This window comes from Anopheles coluzzii, chromosome 3 (genome assembly GCF_943734685.1).
Source record: "Anopheles coluzzii chromosome 3, AcolN3, whole genome shotgun sequence".
Classification (NCBI taxonomy): domain Eukaryota; kingdom Metazoa; phylum Arthropoda; class Insecta; order Diptera; family Culicidae; genus Anopheles; species Anopheles coluzzii.
In genome coordinates, this window is record NC_064671.1 from 90,055,473 (window position 1) to 90,076,359 (window position 20,887).

The 20,887-nt window shown below is 45.9% G+C and overlaps 1 protein-coding gene across 7 annotated transcripts in view; it reads left to right on the forward strand.

The window, feature by feature from the left end:
* The window catches only part of LOC120954673 (G protein-coupled receptor kinase 1), a 98,351-nt gene that overhangs the window by 63,310 nt on the left and 14,154 nt on the right, over window positions 1–20,887 (forward strand). For all 7 annotated transcript variants that reach the window (XM_040374797.2, XM_040374798.2, XM_040374799.2 and 4 more), the window contains exons 5-6: window positions 16,658–16,759; window positions 16,899–17,087. In XM_040374797.2, the coding sequence (XP_040230731.1) occupies window positions 16,658–16,759; window positions 16,899–17,087 (291 nt within the window). The remainder of the gene's footprint in view (window positions 1–16,657; window positions 16,760–16,898; window positions 17,088–20,887) is intronic.

Genomic DNA, 20,887 nt, shown 5'->3' on the forward strand with positions numbered 1-20,887 from the left:
AAAGGGAAAGCAATCAGTATTCCTAACTTTTTGCCAACTTTTGCCTACCTGCACCTGTGCAGGTAACCGCTTCTACGTCGCAAGCGCGAGAGCGAAATCTAATGAAAGTTTTAATTACAACTCTCTATTAGTGGGGCGAAAACGTCGAAAAGGTTCGCCCATTTTCCGGGCCAGCGTGCGGCGCTCGTTTAAGGGATGGTGGTCGAAGAAAGAAACATCTGTGCCGGTAGGAGAAAATTACCAACTGGAGGGCAGTGTTCACGGTAACTATCCGCCGAGCGGTTTAATTTGGGTCAAAAAAGTTAATCTAATGGAACGTAATGAAACTAAAATGAATCCACTTCGTACTTGTGGGGGGGGGGGAGCGGGTACAGTCTTCATAATTTCCGCAGGCCAATGGACTGGCTAGCGAGTTGGTTTTTTTTTCTTTCTTTCTTCTATCTCGGTGTGCTAGTGCAACGAGGCGCTGCTGTGGCTGATTAGTTTGGATGAGGCAGTTTGAACGGATGTCGTCCTCAAATGGGACAACTTGCTTGAGTTTTGCTAAAGTTTATTTCTTTTTATTGCCGTTGTCATTGGCTCGCTGCTTGTTTCCACTTATCTCAAATGATTTAATTTATTTTGTTACCTTACCGGGTAGGAATGCCAATATACAACAATCAAACTGGGATATACTCGACCCAGAACTGCACAAATGAAAAATCTGTTGAAGCTTTAACGATGAACAGATCGTTAACAGCACTTAAAACTCAATAAACAATCATCAATATCGTACCCAGACACTTGTACGAGGAGCAATAAATAAGCAAGTTTAATTGCAAACATGCTCAATACTGTCATCAGGGCTGCACGTGTCCTACCCCGTGTAACTCGGGGCTCGAAGCGTACTGCAACTGCAGACACAGAAATGTCATTATTTCGCACTACCAGGGACGTGATGGTCGTGATCCGCTTTTGCCTCTTACGATGGGTAATTGTCTGGCGTGTATCGATTGCTTCTTGGCGCGTGCCAGTGGTTTGTGTTGGCTGCCGACGGAGAAAGGATTTGGTGTAGCAAAAACAAAAAAAGAAAAGCTTCAATTATCGCCCAAGAGAGCAATTAGCACAAAGAGCAAAGGAAGCATCCAACAATGGATGCGACGGAGAGCTGTGTGGTGTTACGACTAAGGACACCAAACTTGTGATGACAGATTAGCAGCGTGAGTGTGCACATCATTCTGTGCTGTCATGGTTTTGCTGAAGTGGAAAATTACTACTTCTTTCCCCACACTGTAGCCGATTACTTGTTGGGGGGTGGAAGAGTTTGCATTGTTCTTTAATCGCCTGATTGCACCGCGATGTGCTCAATCGTGACACACAGTATTGATTGAACAAGACATGAATCTTTCTCTTGTGTGGCTGGTGCACTAGCAAGGTTTCAATCTTTATTCTGCTCTACCTAGAAATGGATTAAAACAAATTCTTCTCGGAATGGAAGCACAAAATTGCACACAAATTAATGTGGCGAAAAAGTAAAAGAAAAAATTCAGCTACATCTGTTGGAACATGTTTTTGTTCGAATTATTTGAATCTGAATTACAAACGAATTCGCGGAAACATACGACGCATCAACTTAGGACTTCGTACAGTTGTAACCATTGCGCAGAGGGATCGTGAGCGAGAGAGTAGAGCGCTGCATTTTGTAGGAGCTGAGCGCTGAAAACTTTGCAAACATCTTTAATGAAGAGTACTTAAAATGAACAGTAAAAGAAAGGAATTATCAAAGCATCTTAACAACGACAATTTTGTGCAAAAAAAAAACACACAAACGCACCCTTTGATACACTCGGAACGCTCGAGCGGTCTTGTGAGCTTTCCATGCCCACTGCCTCTAGCAACACTGCCTACGATTCTAACGAGGACGCAATTTAAATACAGCACGTAGCAACCTGAAACACTCTCACTCCGCGAAAGCTCTCCCCTTCATTACTGTGAAGCAGGCGTGCAAATGAAAAGTTTCACACGTACAAGGCAATGAGCTACTGAGGGGCGTAAAACTTACAATCCACGGCTGGGTTTTTGGGTCGCGTCGTTCATGTGGGCGTGGGATGGTAAGCGAGTGCTGTTAAAAATGGTACCAAACTTTTCCACTCAACCCATGAAGTGGCGCCTCTCTTGGCGACACGGTTGTGCCTTCCGAGGTGTTGATGTGCTCGGCAGAAGGTGGGTTTTCGACCAAGCATAGCCTGCCGCTCGTATGGCGCAGAGATTGACGCCAGATATTCTGGTGGATTTAAATAATTGCGATCATAAAGTACCTTTTTTGTTACGTAAAGTACGCTGAGGGTGTTGCGGGAAGCAACATTTGCTGGAGTGGAATACGTAATTTTCCGTATTAAGTATGGAGAAACAACATGAAAGTAGACGTCTATGTGAACATTGTGCGAAAGCAGAGCGGTTTTCTACGGTGCTCTTCCTCATACGAGTCATTTATATTGGATTTATTCTTGAACTCTGCCGTACTTTGTCATGGCGTCGCGCTAAGCGCTCTGTGTAGTAACATGCTAGCAGTGGGATCGATTCTAGGATCAACTGGCATATCTTTATTTCAGTGTTTTCATACCTTTTCAGCTCTTTTCAAGCCATGCTGCCGAGGCTCCGAATGTATGCCCTCGGTTTGCAATTAATGAGTTTTCAATCCGCGTCGCCCACCCTACGAGCCCAAATGCATTAGGCGCAGCAGTGTCGTAAACATTTATGGCGCGCACCATCTGCATAAAGAAATTGAATATTTACTTCCCATCGAAACACACTCACACACATACAAATCTGCCTGCGGTGTGTCGACGGAAACGAATGGGGGACACAAGCTCAGCAGCGAATCAATTCGAGCCCAGCAACAACGACGACGACGCTTGCAGAAAGATGTAGTAAAATGTGATCGTCTCGTGGGGATCATCGGGCCTTCTTCCTCAGTTACTGTGAGGGAATATAGATAACTCTACTCGGCAATAGTGCGCGCACAGAGTCTCTCGCCCAACCAAACAATTCTTCCTACGCAAAAGGGGTGTCAGCAGTTGTGAAGCTACTATGTCCATCCGATGCCTACCACCACCGATGGGAATGGGGTGTGGATGCTTTATGGACTTCTGGATAACCTCACATAACCGATCTCTCTGTGCCGCTGGTGCACTGGTTCATCTCGGTGCTTATAAAATCACCAACATGGACACTGCAAAGGGAGTGCGCAGAATACATCCCCCGCCCCGTACAGTGGGCGTTTTGATGAAAAACCCTTAACCCGGGCGTCCGACCGGCGTCCCGCACTGGGTGAGGTTTGTGTGCACCATATTCCATTGCGCACATTTGTACGAAACGGTTTTTATGCCACCCGAATGCAACCGCCGGCCCGTCCCGCTGCTAGCAAAAACCCGGGAAGCCAGCGACAAACCAGATGCGCTAGATGGAAAGGTGCATGATAACAACGTTTTGCCATTGTGCCATTCTGTCAGCTTGCCGTGTCTAAATCATGGTCGCCTGCATCCGGCATCCTCTGGCGTGTGTATGTGTGTGTGTGTGTTTGTGTGTGCAAGTGTTTTCCGCTTCCGGTGCGGATCTAGCATCACTTCTCCCACCCCGGGGTTTTACTGAATAGTGTGCAAACGGATAGGGTCACCCACCCAAAAGTGTAGATGCTTTGGCTTCCTTCCGTTTCTTGCCTGCTTTCCTGCTTGTGCGCCACTCGCCAGCGTATCAGCGAGAGCTGTACCATTTGCCGGATAACCTCCAGGGAGTAAAATACGGCAAAGGTTCTGTGGTTTCGCCGCAATAGATAAACGCAATCTTCTGCAACCCCCAACTGCAATCTCTCTCTCTCGCTCCCTTTCTCTCGCTCTCTCTATCTCACACGTATGTGAGTGGGCCCTGTACAGGTCTTCTTCGTGTTGGCAATGTGTTCGCCTTGTGTAAGTTGGCCTGACTTCTTCTGGGGTTCCGGGTTCCGCCAGCAAGGAGGCTAGTGGCCAGTGTAGAGGGGTTTCGTTCAACCCCTCTTCTGCCGGCTTGGCGCTCGTAACAATCGAGATGTTGCAACATGACAATCTTGTTACATTTTAAGTGCACATCCTTGTGCAACACCGGCCCCACCGGCACCGTGGCCGTGGCGGAAGTCAACTGCTGCGCTTTATCGTGACCGCACGGTACAGATGCGAAGCGTTTATGTCATGAAGTGTGAGTGAGAGCGAGATGGAGAATGGGAGCTGTGGTGGAATGAATCAAATAAGAACAAACCGCAATCTGTATGTTAAAAAGATAAAGAGTGTTCCTCTAGTTATGATTCCAGGAGAACACTATTTTACTTTTTGTTTATTTCTTTGCAAACAATAAAACACATTTTAAAATTGAATTACAAACAGAACAATGCTAAAAAATCAATGAAAATACTTTATTGACTCATCACTTGTCGTTCGTTCATAGTTATTTAAAGCTACATTAAGTTATTTGAAGTTTTGTAGAGTTACTCAATCTACTGCGTAGCCTTACTTTCCCAAGTAAGGCGAAATATTTCATTTTACTGTACATTAACCATTGTGTCCCCTTGAATGTGACTTCTGCGCTGTTCCTTGCGAAACTATCTCAACCGTATTTAGCTAACTAGTCTATTTAGAAGCTTCGTAAGCAGTAGCAAAAGATAACTTGTCTGTTCTGTTGCGCTTCTGAAAGAGATTGAAACATCCGCAAGAGAATAGTAAAGAATAGCAAAAAAAAACAACGTAAACCTACGTGTTTGCTATTATTTCTGCTGCGGCAATGCGATCGCTGCCACTGGAGGGAAATGATAGAACCTCCACTCCAGCCTGCAACTCATCAAACCGCTCGGGTGATGAATGAATGATGTTTACTAAACAGCTGTGTTGCGGAAAGCAATATCAATAGCACCGGCTCGACTGGATACGAGGCGTTGCGGGAGTGGAAGGAGCGCATTCCGGCACTTCCATTTATACCGCATAGAAAGCGAAACATCGAGCACAGGTTGGGAGGCGTGTGCTATTTACCCAGCGCTGCTACGGTTTCTTGTTGCGGGCAGAGGCAGAAAATAAAAACACCCAGCCTCCAGTGAGGTAAATCGCAAGCCTGCGTTAAATCCAGGAAGAAATAGATTTGAAACAAGAAAAAAGAAAAAGACAGCCATGTAATACATAACACAAAACAAGCACTTTGACGCTTCGCTTCTTCGTCCCGTGACGGAAGTGGATGCTGCACGGCGCTCGCCTAGCAAAGTAAACAGTTTGGCCGGGCGATTAGTTAACCACCGCCGAAGTAGTGTGCGTTGTTTTGTTCGCCTCAGTACCAATGCTCAGGCCGTGGTTAAGTTTGCGGCGGTAGATGGAAGAACCATCAATTTCAGTTTAGGCGTTTTAAATAAATTGGCCTCTCAGATATATGTTCCGTGTTAGGTGTGTATAGCTGTACAACTGGAAGTGTAGAAAAAACACCCCTTAAATGTAATGCTTCCCTATTACTTTGCCCTTCTATACAGCATGGGCTGAGCATACTTTCCCCTTGGTGGTATGTCCTTGTCCTACTTTTTCGCTTACCTTGGATTCTTGTTGCTGTTTTTCTTTCTTTTTCTTAACATTCCACTACGAATCTCGTCTTATGAATGCTTCATGACGCTTCTGGCTGTTGCTTTACAATAGAACAATGAAATTGGGGGGAGGAAGGAAGGAAGAGAGGAAGAGATGTAGAAAAAACGCACGATTTCGCCATGCAAGAAAACTCAATCCCGGGAGAACCGCCTGGCTCATGATGGAACGTTTTTTTTTCTAGATGATTTTAATTTCACCGCCCAAGTAGACCGGCACCCGGTTGTATGATAGTGTTGATTTAGGCAAACACGGTTTCATAAACCAGCGTGAGTCGATTTTTAAAAGAGATTTTCCCCGGCGTGTTCGTGTGGCGGGCTGATGTTGTTTATCAAGTACCAGGCGCCTCCATTGAGCGACTGCAAAATTGAAAACACACTCGCTCGCTGATGGATTGCCAGCGATGACATGGAAGAAGCAACAAAGGCTGCATGCTAGACTAGAGGCGTTCCGGAGCTGGTTTTCAAGGTCGGGGTTTGTAAAGCGCCGAGGGGTTTGTACAGTAACGCTTAATCCGTTGAGAATAGGGCGTGTTTGCATGAAATTTACATTTTATGGAAATTGTCCTACAGTGAGGCGATATGTAAGGCGATGTACGATTGTACGTCTTAAAGCAACTAAATCACTTTCGATGCACTTCACCAATGGCGGGGCATGTATGCCATTCCATTATGTCTGGAGAACAATAGGTGCTGCATGTGTGCTACTTCCTAGATAAAGTTGCAGTTTGTTTGCACAATGTTTTATCCGATGTTTGCTTCAATAATGCTTATTCTCACAATGTGCAAGTGAAATGATAACATGCTCTCAGAAATACTGCTTTCACCCAGCGCATTACGGTGATAAAGATTCATGCAGATTTAGAGCGATGTACGCGCGGGCGCGCTTCCCCTACTGCTTCCGACAGCAACGGTGTGTCGGAAAACGGTAAACATACACATACTTACACCACAAGATGCGCCCCAAACCTCTTCATCGATCAACGATAAGCCGGGTGCATGAAGTAATTGTGCGGCGCGTATCGAGCAACGCCGGTGAAACTATTAATCTTTTCTGCAGCCGAGCCGAGCAGTCTCGGCCAGCTGGTTTTGTAAAAGCAAGGGTTGTATCTTCCTTTACACAAGGGCGCCCCTAGCGTCCTATCATCAGTCTTCATCATTGTGACTCCCTCTGCATTGGGATCGATTTTATTAATCGCGGTCCGGGGCAGAAAACTCGCACCAAGGGCTTCGGAAGGCGACGATAGCTGCTCACAAGAGATGCCATTCTTTGGATGGTGAAAAATGGGCCCACTCAAGCGGAAGGTGTGCTCAATGATTGCGATAATCATGCTGATAATAATGGCGGTGAACATAGCATGTGTGTGTGGCCATGTGGGTGATGCCGTGGGGTTGCCCAACACCTCCCGCTGCAGTTTGCGGGAGTGATTTATTGGGGACATTTATCTTTCATTCAACATATTTTACGCTGAGGTAGGGCTTTTTTTTATTCAACTGTGAACTAGCCTCCCCCCTTCCAACACTTCAATTGAGTTATTTGAAAGAAAATTACATTTTCCCATTTAACTTGTCCGGGGGGAAAAGATTTATGTATATTAACGCAAGACGAACACTCTTTCTCTAACTGCTTTCCTTAGCAGCAGTAAACACCACTTCGTTCCGACTTTCTGCCAAATGCTTTCAAGGTTGAATGAATTACGTGAAAAGTCGCGCAGTTTTGAAGAAGTGTTAAAAAAATCATAAAAATCGAGTTATGCTACCCATAGCCGATGTGCTTGAAAAGCGTAATCAGGACACATTTGTTTAAATCATTTAACGACCAATTGGTACAATGACCCTCGTGGTCAACACACTATTTCCAACTAGACTTTACTTGTAATGCTCTTATCCTTGATTCTCTCACTGCTACGGTCGACAATAATTGCCATGGTGCTTCAGTAATGCGTCATTTGACGGCGTAGAGGAACGGTGTTCGGCAGTTAACGCTGTACGAGTGAGATTTGTGATTGTAAATATTTCAGCACCAATCGAAACAACGCTGCTGAATCTGCTCTGATTCTCTCTCTCTTTCTCTCTCTCTGCCACTCTCGCTTGAGCTCTCTGTATAAACACTGCTTGGTTTCTCCTTAGTAACCGCTTGCACTAGACACCTTCTCCGATTCCATAACTCCACATACGGATTATCGCGTTTCTGGAAAATGGGGCCAAAACGATTTGGCACCTTCTCACTTCTTTTTTTCTTCTCTGTTTATCTTTGTATGTATGCGTATGTGTGCTTGCGTAGGCAATTTATTTCGAGCGAAAGCTCTATCTCTAATTAGTAGGTGCGTTTCTTGGCAGATATTTACTTGTGGCGTTCGCCATGCTCCGTTGTTCGTGTCTAACAAAGGGCTTTTTCGGGCCAAACAAAGCACCATCAATGGAGCTTATGCTTTCAGGCTGATGAAACGTATTGGCTGCGCCGTGTTTGGACGACACTTTAACACCTTTAATGAGAAAACAGAAAGGGCACAGGAATATTAAAGCCCAACGATGGCCATTGAAAACAGCAGAATATGACAGTTTAATCTCAAAAAAGCCAGAATCAGCAGCTGTAATTGTTTGTACACCGCCGCTGCGAGTGTTTTATTTGTAAAACAAACTCTAGTGAAAATTAATTTCACTTCCCACCGCCAATGACCGCGCTCTCGCCGTCCCTCCCCGCTCGTTCCCTGGTGCAGTTACGCAGCCGTCGCCCAGTCGAGTGCACCAGCATAGAAAATCGCTTCATCAGCGCGACATCGTTCGATGGAGCGGAAAATTGGGCACAATTCATGCGATAAAATGTGTTCAATCTACTTGCCCGCGATCTGGCGGCAACTACTTGTCTGTCCACCCAGTTCATTCCCCCTCCCGGGTGCCTTTTGCCGTGCCGGTTGGTGCAGAGATTTCGGCCGCCAGTCGCGATTCTGCTGAAATAGAATATGAAAATCTACTCCATCATAAAATGTCAAACTCCTCCGGTAGGGGAGGTAGGGGGGAGGGGTTGGGGAGGACAAAAAAGTTTCGCTCATCCCAACGGAACGCACCGCACCCATCGCCACGTCACCGTGTCTACGAATATTGTGCTGTGTTTATTGGACGCCTAAGTGTAGGTGGCTACATTTCTCTCTGTCTCTCTGCCGCCGCTTTCCTTTCGTATTACGACCACGTTTTTTTAAAGCGTTCCAGCCCGAAGGAAAAGGCAAGTAAAATAAGACTGCTGAGAAAAAAAAATTGCGGCGTGTCTAGCCTAAAACCAGGAAAGGTATGTTTTTGGGAAGGAGCATTGTGGGTTGAGTTGTTCTTAGAAAACATCACAGCAGAGCTCGAAATAATGAAGCAATCATGCTCATCTCGACGGCTTTCGCGAAAACACATGATAATGAAATAAACATTTGAGTGTACGAAATGACGGAACGACGCGCGGGACCTTGTTATTTTCGTGTTTGCTGTGTTTCTTTTGGCGAGCGCGCGCGCGCTCTGGGGCAACATTTAGCGCTTTCGGTTTTAATATAGCTTTAGTCGACTCACTTTTTATCGCACACACCTTTGCTCTCTCCTCCTGCCAGTATTTCAACCCGGCTAAGCCCCTTCCCCGGCTGCCTTTAGTTTTATCCTTCTTCTCGGGCCGGTCGGCGAAATTTGCCGCTTCTGCGCGAGCTTGGCAGCGCAGTTTTCAAAAGAAAACCCAAATTCCCTCATTCATTTCATCGGGGCACACGCTGGTAGTGTATGTGTGCCGGCGGATCGACAAACAAATCCACAAACAGACACTACGGTGCGTTCCTTATAATATGTATGTGTGTGTGTGTGCACATATGTGTGTGTTTTATGTGTGGTTGAACCACCACCCGCGGGGAGTTGCCGTTCCGCTGGGCTGGGATAAATCGGCGGATCGTTTGTTTGTGGCTGGCTGGATGATAAAACATTGCCAACAGTTGGCGTTGCGGTGGAATTTACCGACGGCCCCGCGATGGGTGCCAGCGGTGCTGTTGGTGCTGAAAGATTGCAAATTTAGTACCACCGTATAGGAGGGAGAGAGAGAGAGAGAGAGTTAGAAGGCTAGGAAGAGTCGAGGGCACACTATTCGGCCGAAACGATGAAACGGCCGATGGAACGATGGACGAGCGGAGAAAGGTTGGGTTTTCTAAAAATAGTCCAGAACTCCAACACTCCCCGGGTAGACACTGGTGGGAAAAGTGGTCGACCGGAAGGATGGGGGGGGGGGAGAAGAGCGGAGAGATGAAAATTCATTCGTGCCTTGAAAAACACCGAAAACAGCTCAGTCCAGGTACAGTGCGTAACAGGTTTTTGGTAGCAATCTGCAGAATAGTTTTGTCGAAAAATCTCATCAAAGCTCAACAGTAGATTAATTGCAAAAATATTCCTTTTTGGGAAGGTCTCATCAATTGCTATGGCAAAAAATTGTGAAGGAATAATTAAACAACCCCTGGTGATGACAAACTGCCATTGCTTTTGCCTCTCAAGCTGGTTGTCCGTTCCTGTCGTGCCAAAACTCCGACTCCATCGGGCGTTATGAAAATGGTTCTATTATATACAGGTGCCTCCATTGATGGAGCACATGCAGAGCTTTCACAGAGCACAGGAATGAAATTATCTGCCCTTTTGTTCCAGCTTGAGTGACAGCATGTGGTGTGCAAGCATGGCTTTCAGCCTGAAAGCGGATTAACGCGTGATAGTGTGTATGGGTAGCAGGTATTTTCCTCCTGTTGGAACCGATTTAATGTATGATGTTTTGGATTAAACGGTGTGATTCTTTCCTTCATTTTTCATTTCAATACTTGCCCGTATAAATCAGTATCATATATAAATCGTTTTTAAATACGATGTACAGGTCGGTATTGTTAATGGTCCTCCTTCAGCCATAGCACTATCCCATTACTTGAGACTGAGATTTTAGTTAGAGCGTTCCAGTCGCAAAAAGGGACGACAGATGGATGTTATTCTGTTAAATGAAGCTGAAGTCAGCATATAAACAAGGACAAAGCAAACGAAGGTACAAGAACATTACAGTCCTGCATATTATGTTTGCAATGGTGCTGCAAAGGCATCCGGTTCAGGTGTCAGTCTCTGAAAACTAGCGTAGATCATCGTTGGCAAAGTATCTGTTGCCATCGTTTTATTTGGTGATTTCTTTGCAATACACTTACCCCGATAGTCCTTCAGCTTTAATGAGCTTCTTTTAAACAGCTGGGGATGATCGATCCCGCAAAAAGGCTTAGCGTTTCGAGCGTTTGTTTTGGTGCGGCGCTTTTCATTTTCACCCACGCACGTTGTTGCACATCAAACGCGCGTGCTGCGTGTACTAGCAGCAATTCAACCCAAAACATCCGCTCATCCGTGCTCCCGGTGCAAAAGCTCAATACACACACATACAAGTGGGTGCCGCTTCAAAGGGATTGCCATTGAACGGCATCGGCGTACAGGTTCTTTGGGTCGTCCTTTCCGTTGCCTCTCGGCGCTCCTTTTTTTTGCATTATATGGCTGATGTTGGTTTTTCTTTGTGCAACCATCGACACACAGACACGCCAAACTCTCTGTCTCTCTGGGAAACTAAAAATTCATTGATGGTATCTCTTTTTTCCCCCACCAACACAAACACAAGGAGCGCAAAAAAATCGATGACTCATTGGTGGGGTGGGGTGGGTTGGCGGGGTGCAGAGACGAGACGAGCAGATAAATCAAACAACGATCAGCAGCGAAATAAAATCTCCATAAACAACGGACCGAGCTTTTACCGTCCGTTGCAAGAGTTTCCCCCCCATTCGCTGGCGGGAGGCGACCGCGTGCGCGCACCATTCAAGAGAAGTGGCTGATTCGTAGAAAAAGGGATGAATAGCAACAAAAAAACGAGCTCTCTCGCTTTATTGTGTGTCTGTGTCGCTGTCCGTGTATCGGCGGGATTGCTTTTCTGAGTGTGCGGATCGGGTTTGATGAAGAAATCAATGGGCAAAACCGAACCCCAACCACCTCCCACGATAAGCCATCGTTCAAAGGCGTTCTAGTCCTAGACAAATGCGCCCCACTTGTAACATTCTTTTGTGGGGGGAAGGGTGTGGGGCATGTTTTATTACGTACAATTTGCAAGTTTGTCTCACGAAATCAAATAACGGAGGTGCGCTTTAGCTGAAGCTGAATTTTTACCTTCGCTTTTGAGTGGAATCGATTCAAGAGCGAAAGAGGATAAAAAGGAGTGATCACGCGCAAAATCGATACATTTCACAGTGCATGTACGCGATCCCGTTCTTTTGGCTGCTGCTATTGGTTATTATAATCCGCTTTTCATCCGCTTGCAGGAAGAAACATATTACAGGACAGGAGATTCCCTCAAAAGCGTAACAAAGGATTGAAAACAAACATTAAGCAGCACACACACACACTCACACACACACTCACACACACACACACACACACACACACACACACACACACACCGGTTGGGGATGGAGAAGGTGGCCTCATCCACTCCATGTCGTTCGCCGCTCGGTACATATACCTTGTGTGTGTGCTGTGTCGTGCTTACCTCGCTTTCGGGCATTGGATTGCTTCCATTTGTGCACCATATCCCGGCCGCTTTTATGCTTCTGGACCTCCGTCTCACACAAAAAAAGGAAACCGATACATAGATATTGGATTAGATTTCCCTCCTGCCCGGATCTCGAAAAACGACCAATTCAATTGAGTACACAGACACGCCGGCGCAGGGCTGCAGTTGGGACAAAGAAGGCATCGCAAATACCGATGGGCAGTTTTGAAAGGATAGCTTTTCTGCGCCACACACAAAAAAAAACCCGTATCGATGGAATTTTTACGACTTTTTCATTTGTTTGGGGTTTTTGAATTTACCATTTAAAAGGAAAGCAGCTCTTTTCATAGAAATGTGGTACGAAACACGAAACAAACCAATTCAATTTGTAGTAACAGAAATTCCAACATTACATTTTGCCGGAATGATACCGCAATGGAAATGTTTCAACAAATGATACCGCGCTTCTATTGGATTGAGCTGTCGTTACAAACTTCCGCCAATAAAATGTGCCTAATTAAAACTATTATTCATCGATGTAATCACGAAAACGGAAATCACCGAATGTCCGCTCGCCCGCGTCCTTGTCGCTTGCGAGCGCGTTCCATCCAGGTCATGGACCATTAATTTCTACGATGAGGTTTTGCGGGGGGGTTGGGTAGCACAAATCGAAACCATTGCATTAACGTCAAAGCTCGCCGTCCGCCCAGCGCCGGTGAGGTCACATCCCTTCACACTTTTCCACGAGCACCATGGAGGTGTGGGCACGATTTCAATATCGGATCGATTTTTGGCAGCGTGCCAACAACGTGCCCCTCAGACGCAACTAAAAAAAGCAAAAAAAATCTCCATTTCCCCCGTAAGAGGTCGAACCTTGTACACAAATCGGACAGACGTTGTTAAAACCATTCCCATGCCGGTCGCATGATGATTTGGTTGCGCTGTTGGACGGGTGAAGCTATCGAAACGAGCAATCATAATGTTCGGCAGCAGCAGCAGCAGCAGTAGCAGAAGCGGCGGGTGGAATAGATTTGAAATGAAATGACGTGTTGCGCTACCCCTGTTTTCGGGTGCTTGTACATTTCCGTCTCGCTTTCCGTTCAGTTTTTGATTAGTTCCCTGCTACCCGAGCAGTTGTTGGAGAGTTTCAGTTTACGGCGCTATTGGTAGATTGCTCCCCGGAATATGCCCCCGGTCTTCACTTTGAACTTTGGAGCAGAAATTCAGGAAGGAAAAGACATTGGTGCAAAAGGATTGGTAATGAAATAATGATTTACAGCCAAATTTTACTGCCTGGTTCGTTTGGACATTTGCTCTGGATGCTCGGGGCTTTTTCATTACTCTATCCAATCAAGACTTTGGTGCTCAGTTTTATGCACCAAATTTAATGAGTTATTGAAGAATCGTAACACTCGAAGCAAACTCTTTTGAGCTTTTAGAGCAAATGTAAAATCCAACTGATCGTTTGCACTGGCGGATGTGCCTGTTCGCTTAGGTTCTTAGGAGTGGTCTTAGGACTAGAACGTCCTTAGATAAATGACGCGCATATCCATATGCCCTTACAGGCTATGATATTTTCTAATCATGGAATTTTTTAAAACACAAATCAACATATCAAGCGACTTCAAATAAAGTATTGCGCTAGCTGCACTGTGTGCAAGCTCAAATAGAAACAATGTTTTGATTGTAGCAACTGCACAGTGTATCTGCAACTGGCCACCACCCGGGCTTATTGAAGTTGAGCTCGTGCAAACTACCGCTGCGCGCACACAAACAAAAGCACCTCCTACCCTGCAGCCACCCCAGACTCACTGCATTTCTTCTTACAAGCAGCGAAAGCAAAATCCACCAAGAACTAGACCGCAAATGGGACGACTCCCCATTCCATTCCCATCTACTTCTCTTGTACGTGCATTTGTGTGTATGTGTGTGTGTGTGTTTATCTCGTATATTGCTCTGGATAGATTTCTGGCCGTATTTGCGCGCCTCAAACAAATAAACAAACAAATACAGACAAATGCCATTCAGACTAGCGCGCACAAACCAGTGGAACAATCGCAATGCTCGCGAAGTTAATTGAACGCCCCCGGGACGAGATTGGAGCAAGAATGGTGTGGGGTACACTGCCAGGGGTGGTTTGAGTTTCCCTCCCCATGCTCTCTCCTATCTTTGCCTTCTTCCCGGATTTGATCTTCTTTTTTTATCATCATCCATAAATGAATGAAATTTTACAAGCAAAAGGTTCACCAAAAACGGTCATTTTTTTGGTCAGCTCGTGACACAACATTTTGCCATTTGGTATTTGTGTTTCATATTTTCCCCATTTCCATTTCACCCCTGTACAAACCGAATTCCACCCACTCGCATACATGTGCAACAATGAACGATTGGGTGTTAACCCCCTCGCCGGGAGCTTAAAAGTATTAAAATTTAAATGCGAAAATGAAAATGGAAAGCTGTCACTTTGGTGTGTTGTTTGCTCCCTTCCCCAAAGCAAAGGACATCCAGAAAGGGAGTCAGGGACAAAAAACAATGTGTAACAGTTTTACTTTCACCGGTCGATACAGTGTTGTGTTCGCTTTTTGCTCTCGCGAGCACACACACACACACTTAAACTGATGAACGTTGCTGTGCTCGGGCTGTGCTCCACCACATTGCCCCCTGCCCCGGGCGTGTGGGAACGGCTCAGGGAATTGTAAACACAATTAAAAGAAGTTAAAAACATTATTTCTTATCTTGCCTTCGGGCGGGAAATGAGAGCGCACATGTATATGTGTGTGTGTGCATTTCGCTTGCTGTTTCATTCTCTTTCTTTTACGCCCTTTGCCAGCCCCACCAAAGCAGGAAGGCAATGGCACGACTGCTGGTGCCGGCGTGTGTTTGTTTGCATGGGGAAAGCACCGCCCTCTCCTCTTCGTGGTGGTGGTGCCAGCAGCAGCATGTACCCTGTTTGTAGGCAAATTATTTCGCCTTACATCCTGTCACAAACACACCATCGCATCGCTTGGGATGGGTAGCAAAAGAAAAGTTGTAAACAGTCAACTCTTGATAGGGAAAAGTTAATGTAATTGCATGCACAAGAAGAGCGAATGTGCTGCTGCTGCTCCATTTTGCAGCAGCTTGTTTGCATGCTAAGTAGCGACGGTTTGTATGGGTGTTTGTGTGTAGGTTTTGGAAAATATTTACAGATAAAGATGTCTGCATTAACTATGGCTAAAAGTTTCCAAACGTTATCTTGTGTTCCGCAAGGGTTGTAACCTTTATTCAATAGTTAATAAACGCATCCCGTATGGGAGTTTGTCTGCTCGGAGCTTTTTCTACAGCCCTCCCAAATCTCACATCCAAGTATTACGATGTACTGACACAAACTAGTTCCCTCCTAGTTTGAAAAGACAAACAAAGTGAAACGAAGCGCAAGCAACTAAACGGCAAAACAACAGATGAAGCTAGAAAACTCTGTCGTTTTTACCTTCTCAGTCTAGGATCAATTACTGAGAATTTTGATGAAAGATTGAAAGGTTAATGGAAACGTTTGTAGACAGAAAATTAATTTACTCTCTCATGGTTTGTGTGAACCTCTTTTTTTGTTATGTATCAAAAGGTTCGTCTTCGGCGAAAGGCATTATTTATTTAATCATTCGTCGAGACTTTCTACCAGCAGATACTGATCGTTCTGCTTATTCAACATGTTTCAGTATCGTTTCGTGGAAATAAAACAAAACAAAAACTAGATAAGCCTAGCTGAGATTGTTTTGCAAAAACGAAAAGCAGTATACTGGGTTGTGAAAACAAAACCTGGATAAAGCTAATCCAAACACACACAGCTGCTCGCAATGAGGGCTCTTTCTGTAAACTTTGCAATGTTTTGCTATTTTGGCAATCATTTGATATTTTAATAAACTCTATTGTCAGCATGATATTATCAATACCTATTTTTATTATTTCTAAACCCTATGAATACAAAATCTGCAAAAATGTTTCACATTTACCCTTAGAACTGCTCACTGCATAAACCGCAAAACTAGCTGTCCGCTCCTAGGAATGTTATGATGAAACACGCTTTTAATGATGTTCCATGGATGAAAGGAGGAATATGGAGTGAAACTCGTAAAAAAAGAGTAACAAAAAGACTTGGATGTGGATGTAACATCACCTCTTTGAGGTAATAGCGCTTCAATTAAGCGACTCTTCTCCGTAACCACCTGCCGGTCCAGGTCCAGGCAGTACATTGCTCGTTGATTAAATATTAACAAACCCGATCCTTCCACGAATCGTGGTGGACGATGGTGGACGGTTTGGCTGGCTGGTGTGTTTTTTTAAGACTGTCGAGCCAGTCTGTTATTGTACCGTTGAAAGTTTGCAGTCAAACTGCACGTGTTTCGTGCACTCTACCTCTGCTTTTACAATGTGAAATCAAACACAAAAACAGTCGATTAACGCTTCAAAACGCTTCCTCTTTTTCTCAGATCAAAGCCTATGAAAAGACAGAGTGCCATGACGAGAGGCGGAAGCAGGCGCGAGACATCTACGACAACTACATCATGAAGGAAATGTTGTCCCACACACACGTAAGTGTACACAGACGTTAATCGGGCGTGAAAGCGATCGCGCCTAATTGCGTTAATCACGCCCACCAGCGCACTGATCATGTGCCATCGCAATGCCATCGCTCCATGCTGCACAAATTGTAATCATTTTTCCTCGCAGGAATATTCCAAGGAGGCGGTCGCGCACGTCCAGAAGTATCTGATGAAGAACGAGGTGCCGGTGAACCTGTTCGAGCCGTACATCGAGGAAATATTTCACCATCTGCGGGGCGAACCGTTTCGAAAGTTCCTCGAAAGCGACAAGTACACCCGCTTCTGCCAGTGGAAAAACCTCGAGCTCAACATACAGGTAAGCCGGCAGCAGATTACGCGATGAGATGTCCCCTTCTGTCCCTTATCCCCCCTCTTCTATAGGCCACTGTTTTTCGTGCGCCACTGCGAAACAGGCGCACACACGGGAAATGGAGTGGAAATTTGATAATTCACCTCGTGAGATCCAACCATCCATTCCCGAGACGACCACTCTGCGCACGATGCCGTCCCGGTGCTCCAGAGTGCTTTACCGTTTACCGGTGCTGGAAATGGAATGGAACGGTAGAATGTTTTCATTGTAGCGACTAGAAATGGGAGCGACTGGGTGTGGGTGTTTTGGGCTATTTTTAGACTCGTCTCTCTCGCTCTCACCCTCGCTCCAGCAAAGCGCGTCATCCGTAGGGATGGCTAGAGATTTATTTGGAGAACGAACGAAAGCCAGGAATTGTTAGAATGGTGCATATGCTGGATCCTTTAGCCGGCCACAGCAAGGGCGGTGGTGTTTGGGTGTCCAGGTGATGCTATTTTTAAACGCTCACTGGTCCTCGCAGGTGCTTTTGTGGGGATATACTGGTGGGTGGTATACCTCGTCGTCTGCTGCATCCAAGCTCTACCGCTAGCTCTACAAAAAAGGGCTCACAGACATGGATAGAGCAGTGGAAATGGCTGCAATGGCAGCACTGGAGAGCCGTTCAGCCATGGGAGTTGATTTAATTCCCCCAGTAGAGTTGGACATTCTGGGAAACTTCCTAATCGATTTGATTTATTATCGTCGGATTTCGATTTTGCCCAGAGATTTCCAATTAGATTGTTTGAATTTCCAGGCTTTAGCCTACAAATGTGGATGAACTCAATCTGATTCAATTGTGTGTCTATTGTTGCTTTTACAATCCCAAGCGTAAGCGTTCCTTCAGTAAATGTAATAGCCTTTATGCCCCATTAAAGAGCACTCTTAAAGCTACTCCAACTGACAAAGACGCACAAAAAATGTACCACCTTCACGACAAATGTGACTAGGATGAAAATAAAGTTTCCCCTGGTCTTCCCCTGGATCCCTTGTTCATTTTACGTGCCAATCCACCCCACTGGGTAAGGTATCCGAACTAGCCGAAGTTGAGCAGTTGCGTCCCATGGGCCTCAAAAAACCGGTGGCATAAATTTGGCAGCCTGTTGTAGCCCGGCTGTGCCTTCCGGCTAGAGAGTGAAGCCTTTTTTACCATTCCCTCCCTTCCTTCCTTTAGCCTTTCCATCCCTTTCCACTAGGAACGGATGAAAAGGTTAGTGCCGGTGGTCGGTATTTCCCACGAGTCAGCAACAATATTTTCGCCCGACGCCGCCACGTGCTTAGCGCCGCGAGATGCAAGGCTTTCCTTTTTGTGTGGTCCTCGCTGGGTTTCGGTCGATCCGGCGAAGGCTTTTGGGAGTTTTGTGTGTCTTCTCTCGTAGGGTTAAGAAGCGATCATAGCAGCAGCGACACAAGCTGCCAGTTGAAGATGAGAATAGTGAGGAAATCTGATTAGAATTTTGGCTGCTGGAGGGACGACGCTGACGTGGCGACTGCTGTCTGTCTCGAGATAAGCTTTATCATGGGTGAGAATAAAATATTACACTCTTTCCTTCTTTTTAGGTACCTTTTCGTGAAAAACCCAACATGATATTTCGCCTTTTTTGTTGCAACTTCTGTATTCGGATCAGCTTTCAGCGGAAGAGATGTCCCTCTGTGAACTTCACACAGTTGATGGTGATAACTTCCTCTCGTTAACAGGATGAAACAGGCAAAAAGAAACTAATCCTAAGATCTACACACCGATGACAGCCTTGTGAGCTTCTCCACACTGTCCGTCGTTAACTTCCCAAGGCCATTCCTCCTCAACTTCTAGCCGTGTTGCAGGCTATAAAGAATATGTTCCCTAATATGACACACCGGAAACAAATCTCTCCCTTTACCGGCACACGCAGCCGACAACGCGCCACACCCGGAAGGTAAATGAGTGTGCTGGCGTGTAACACACACCCACTGCTGCTGCTGCTGCTGTGTGTTGAATGCCGACCGTACAATTTAATGCCTCTGTCAGCCGGCGGGTGTTGGCAAACTTTTCTGCCAACACGTAAGTACTCTCACACGTTTGCTGGCGGAGGCGGGTGCACAGGAGCGTTGAAACCACCGGGCCCGGGCGGCACCATACACGGTTCCGTTTCGTCTCCGTTCCGTTCCGCTCCGGAAAGAAAACGGGAAAGCTTTTTGCGCAACATTCGTGCACGGCCGTGCGAGGCAGAATGTCATTAACTTGTCTGGTTCCGGGTTTTCCGGGCCCTGCCAGGCAATGTCTTCTGGGCATTCGGGTTCTTATCTGTTGCCTTTGATCATGTGCACAACCCTGCTTCATCATATCCGGACAAGAGCGCCAAACGGGGGAGAGAGAGAGATAGAAAGAGAGAGAGAAAGAGAGAGCAAAAAAAGAAAATTTGATGGCTTATGTAGACTCGAAAGTTCAGAAGCTCTGGCGTCGTGCCCCTCATACTCTGTGGACGTTGCAAAACCAGCACAACGAGATGAAATAACAAACGACAATCTTCTAGGCCGTAACGATGCACACATTGGTTCAATTTTGTGGAATGAAAAAGAAGACGAAGTTGTGATGTGTTAATGACTTGATTAAACTGGACTGTTTTTTACAGAAACAGTGACTCATGATATGATTGCATAACTTCAGGCGCAATGCATGTTGTAAGAGGGAAGCTGTGTGAAAAGTTATCATCCCAATCTCTCCTGGACCAGGAATACGTAGACACTGAACTGAACTATCAATTAAATAACGCATCCACTGCTGGTGACAACCACACTGGCGTCCCTCACCAACCGGCTTTAATTTACACCTACTGTCCAAAGTCCGATAAAGCAATTTATTATTGCCTTTTATACCTTTCCGCAAATTATCACTAATGTGTGCGGCTCGTAGATTTTATTATGCCTGCTTCATGTGCACAACTTTATCCGGCTGCAATTTCACTAATCACATTTCATTTCTCTGCCCTTGTGTCGTTGCCTATAACCTGTGTGTTGCAGTGTTTTCAAGCCTCCCGCTGTATCTCCTCTTCGCTCGAACCGTTCGCAAACTTTTGGTCACTTCCCTGCCCTCTAAAGAGGCAAAAGTGAAAACACTTCGCCGGCAAAAGTTTGCGCCGGGAACGAGCGGGATAGAGATACTGTAGTCTCCTCCAATTGCTAGAAAACCCAACCCGAGTGCACCTCCGTACCACCAGCTGTCCAGCTGCCATATGTTGGTGTGCGTTCGTCCTGCGTTCGAGCACACAACCATTCACACAACCAGCTCAGTTTGAGCAAATTTTCATCAAACGTTTCCACTGAACGCTTCTCCGTCTGCTGTTTGTATGTGTGCTACATTTTGGGTCATTGCTCTGCCAGTTGGCAAACGATGCTAGGTCTATGGGCAGTGCTGCCGTGCTGTGGAACTATTTTACAAAACGACTCTTTGTGGCCGTCGAAAGAGAGAGAGAGATAGGTGGCCAGAGCCTAGCAAACGAGCAAAAGAATCGCCAGTTGAACGGTTCAAGTGTAATAAAAAAGAATACAATTTCGTCCATAAAAAGCAGCAGGGACGGTGCTGCCGCCCGGAGGATAACAACCGCGTCCCCGGCCGACGCGAGGACCGGCCGGAGAGCTTCGAGTTGAAACTCGGCTGATTAGATTAGTTTTTATGAGGTTTTATGCTTTGATAGGTGAAACTTTTGCCCCCGCAATATCGACGCGTTTTGCAACGGAAGAGAGAGAGAGAGAGAGAAAGAAGGATAGAAAGCGATAACAATAATAAAATC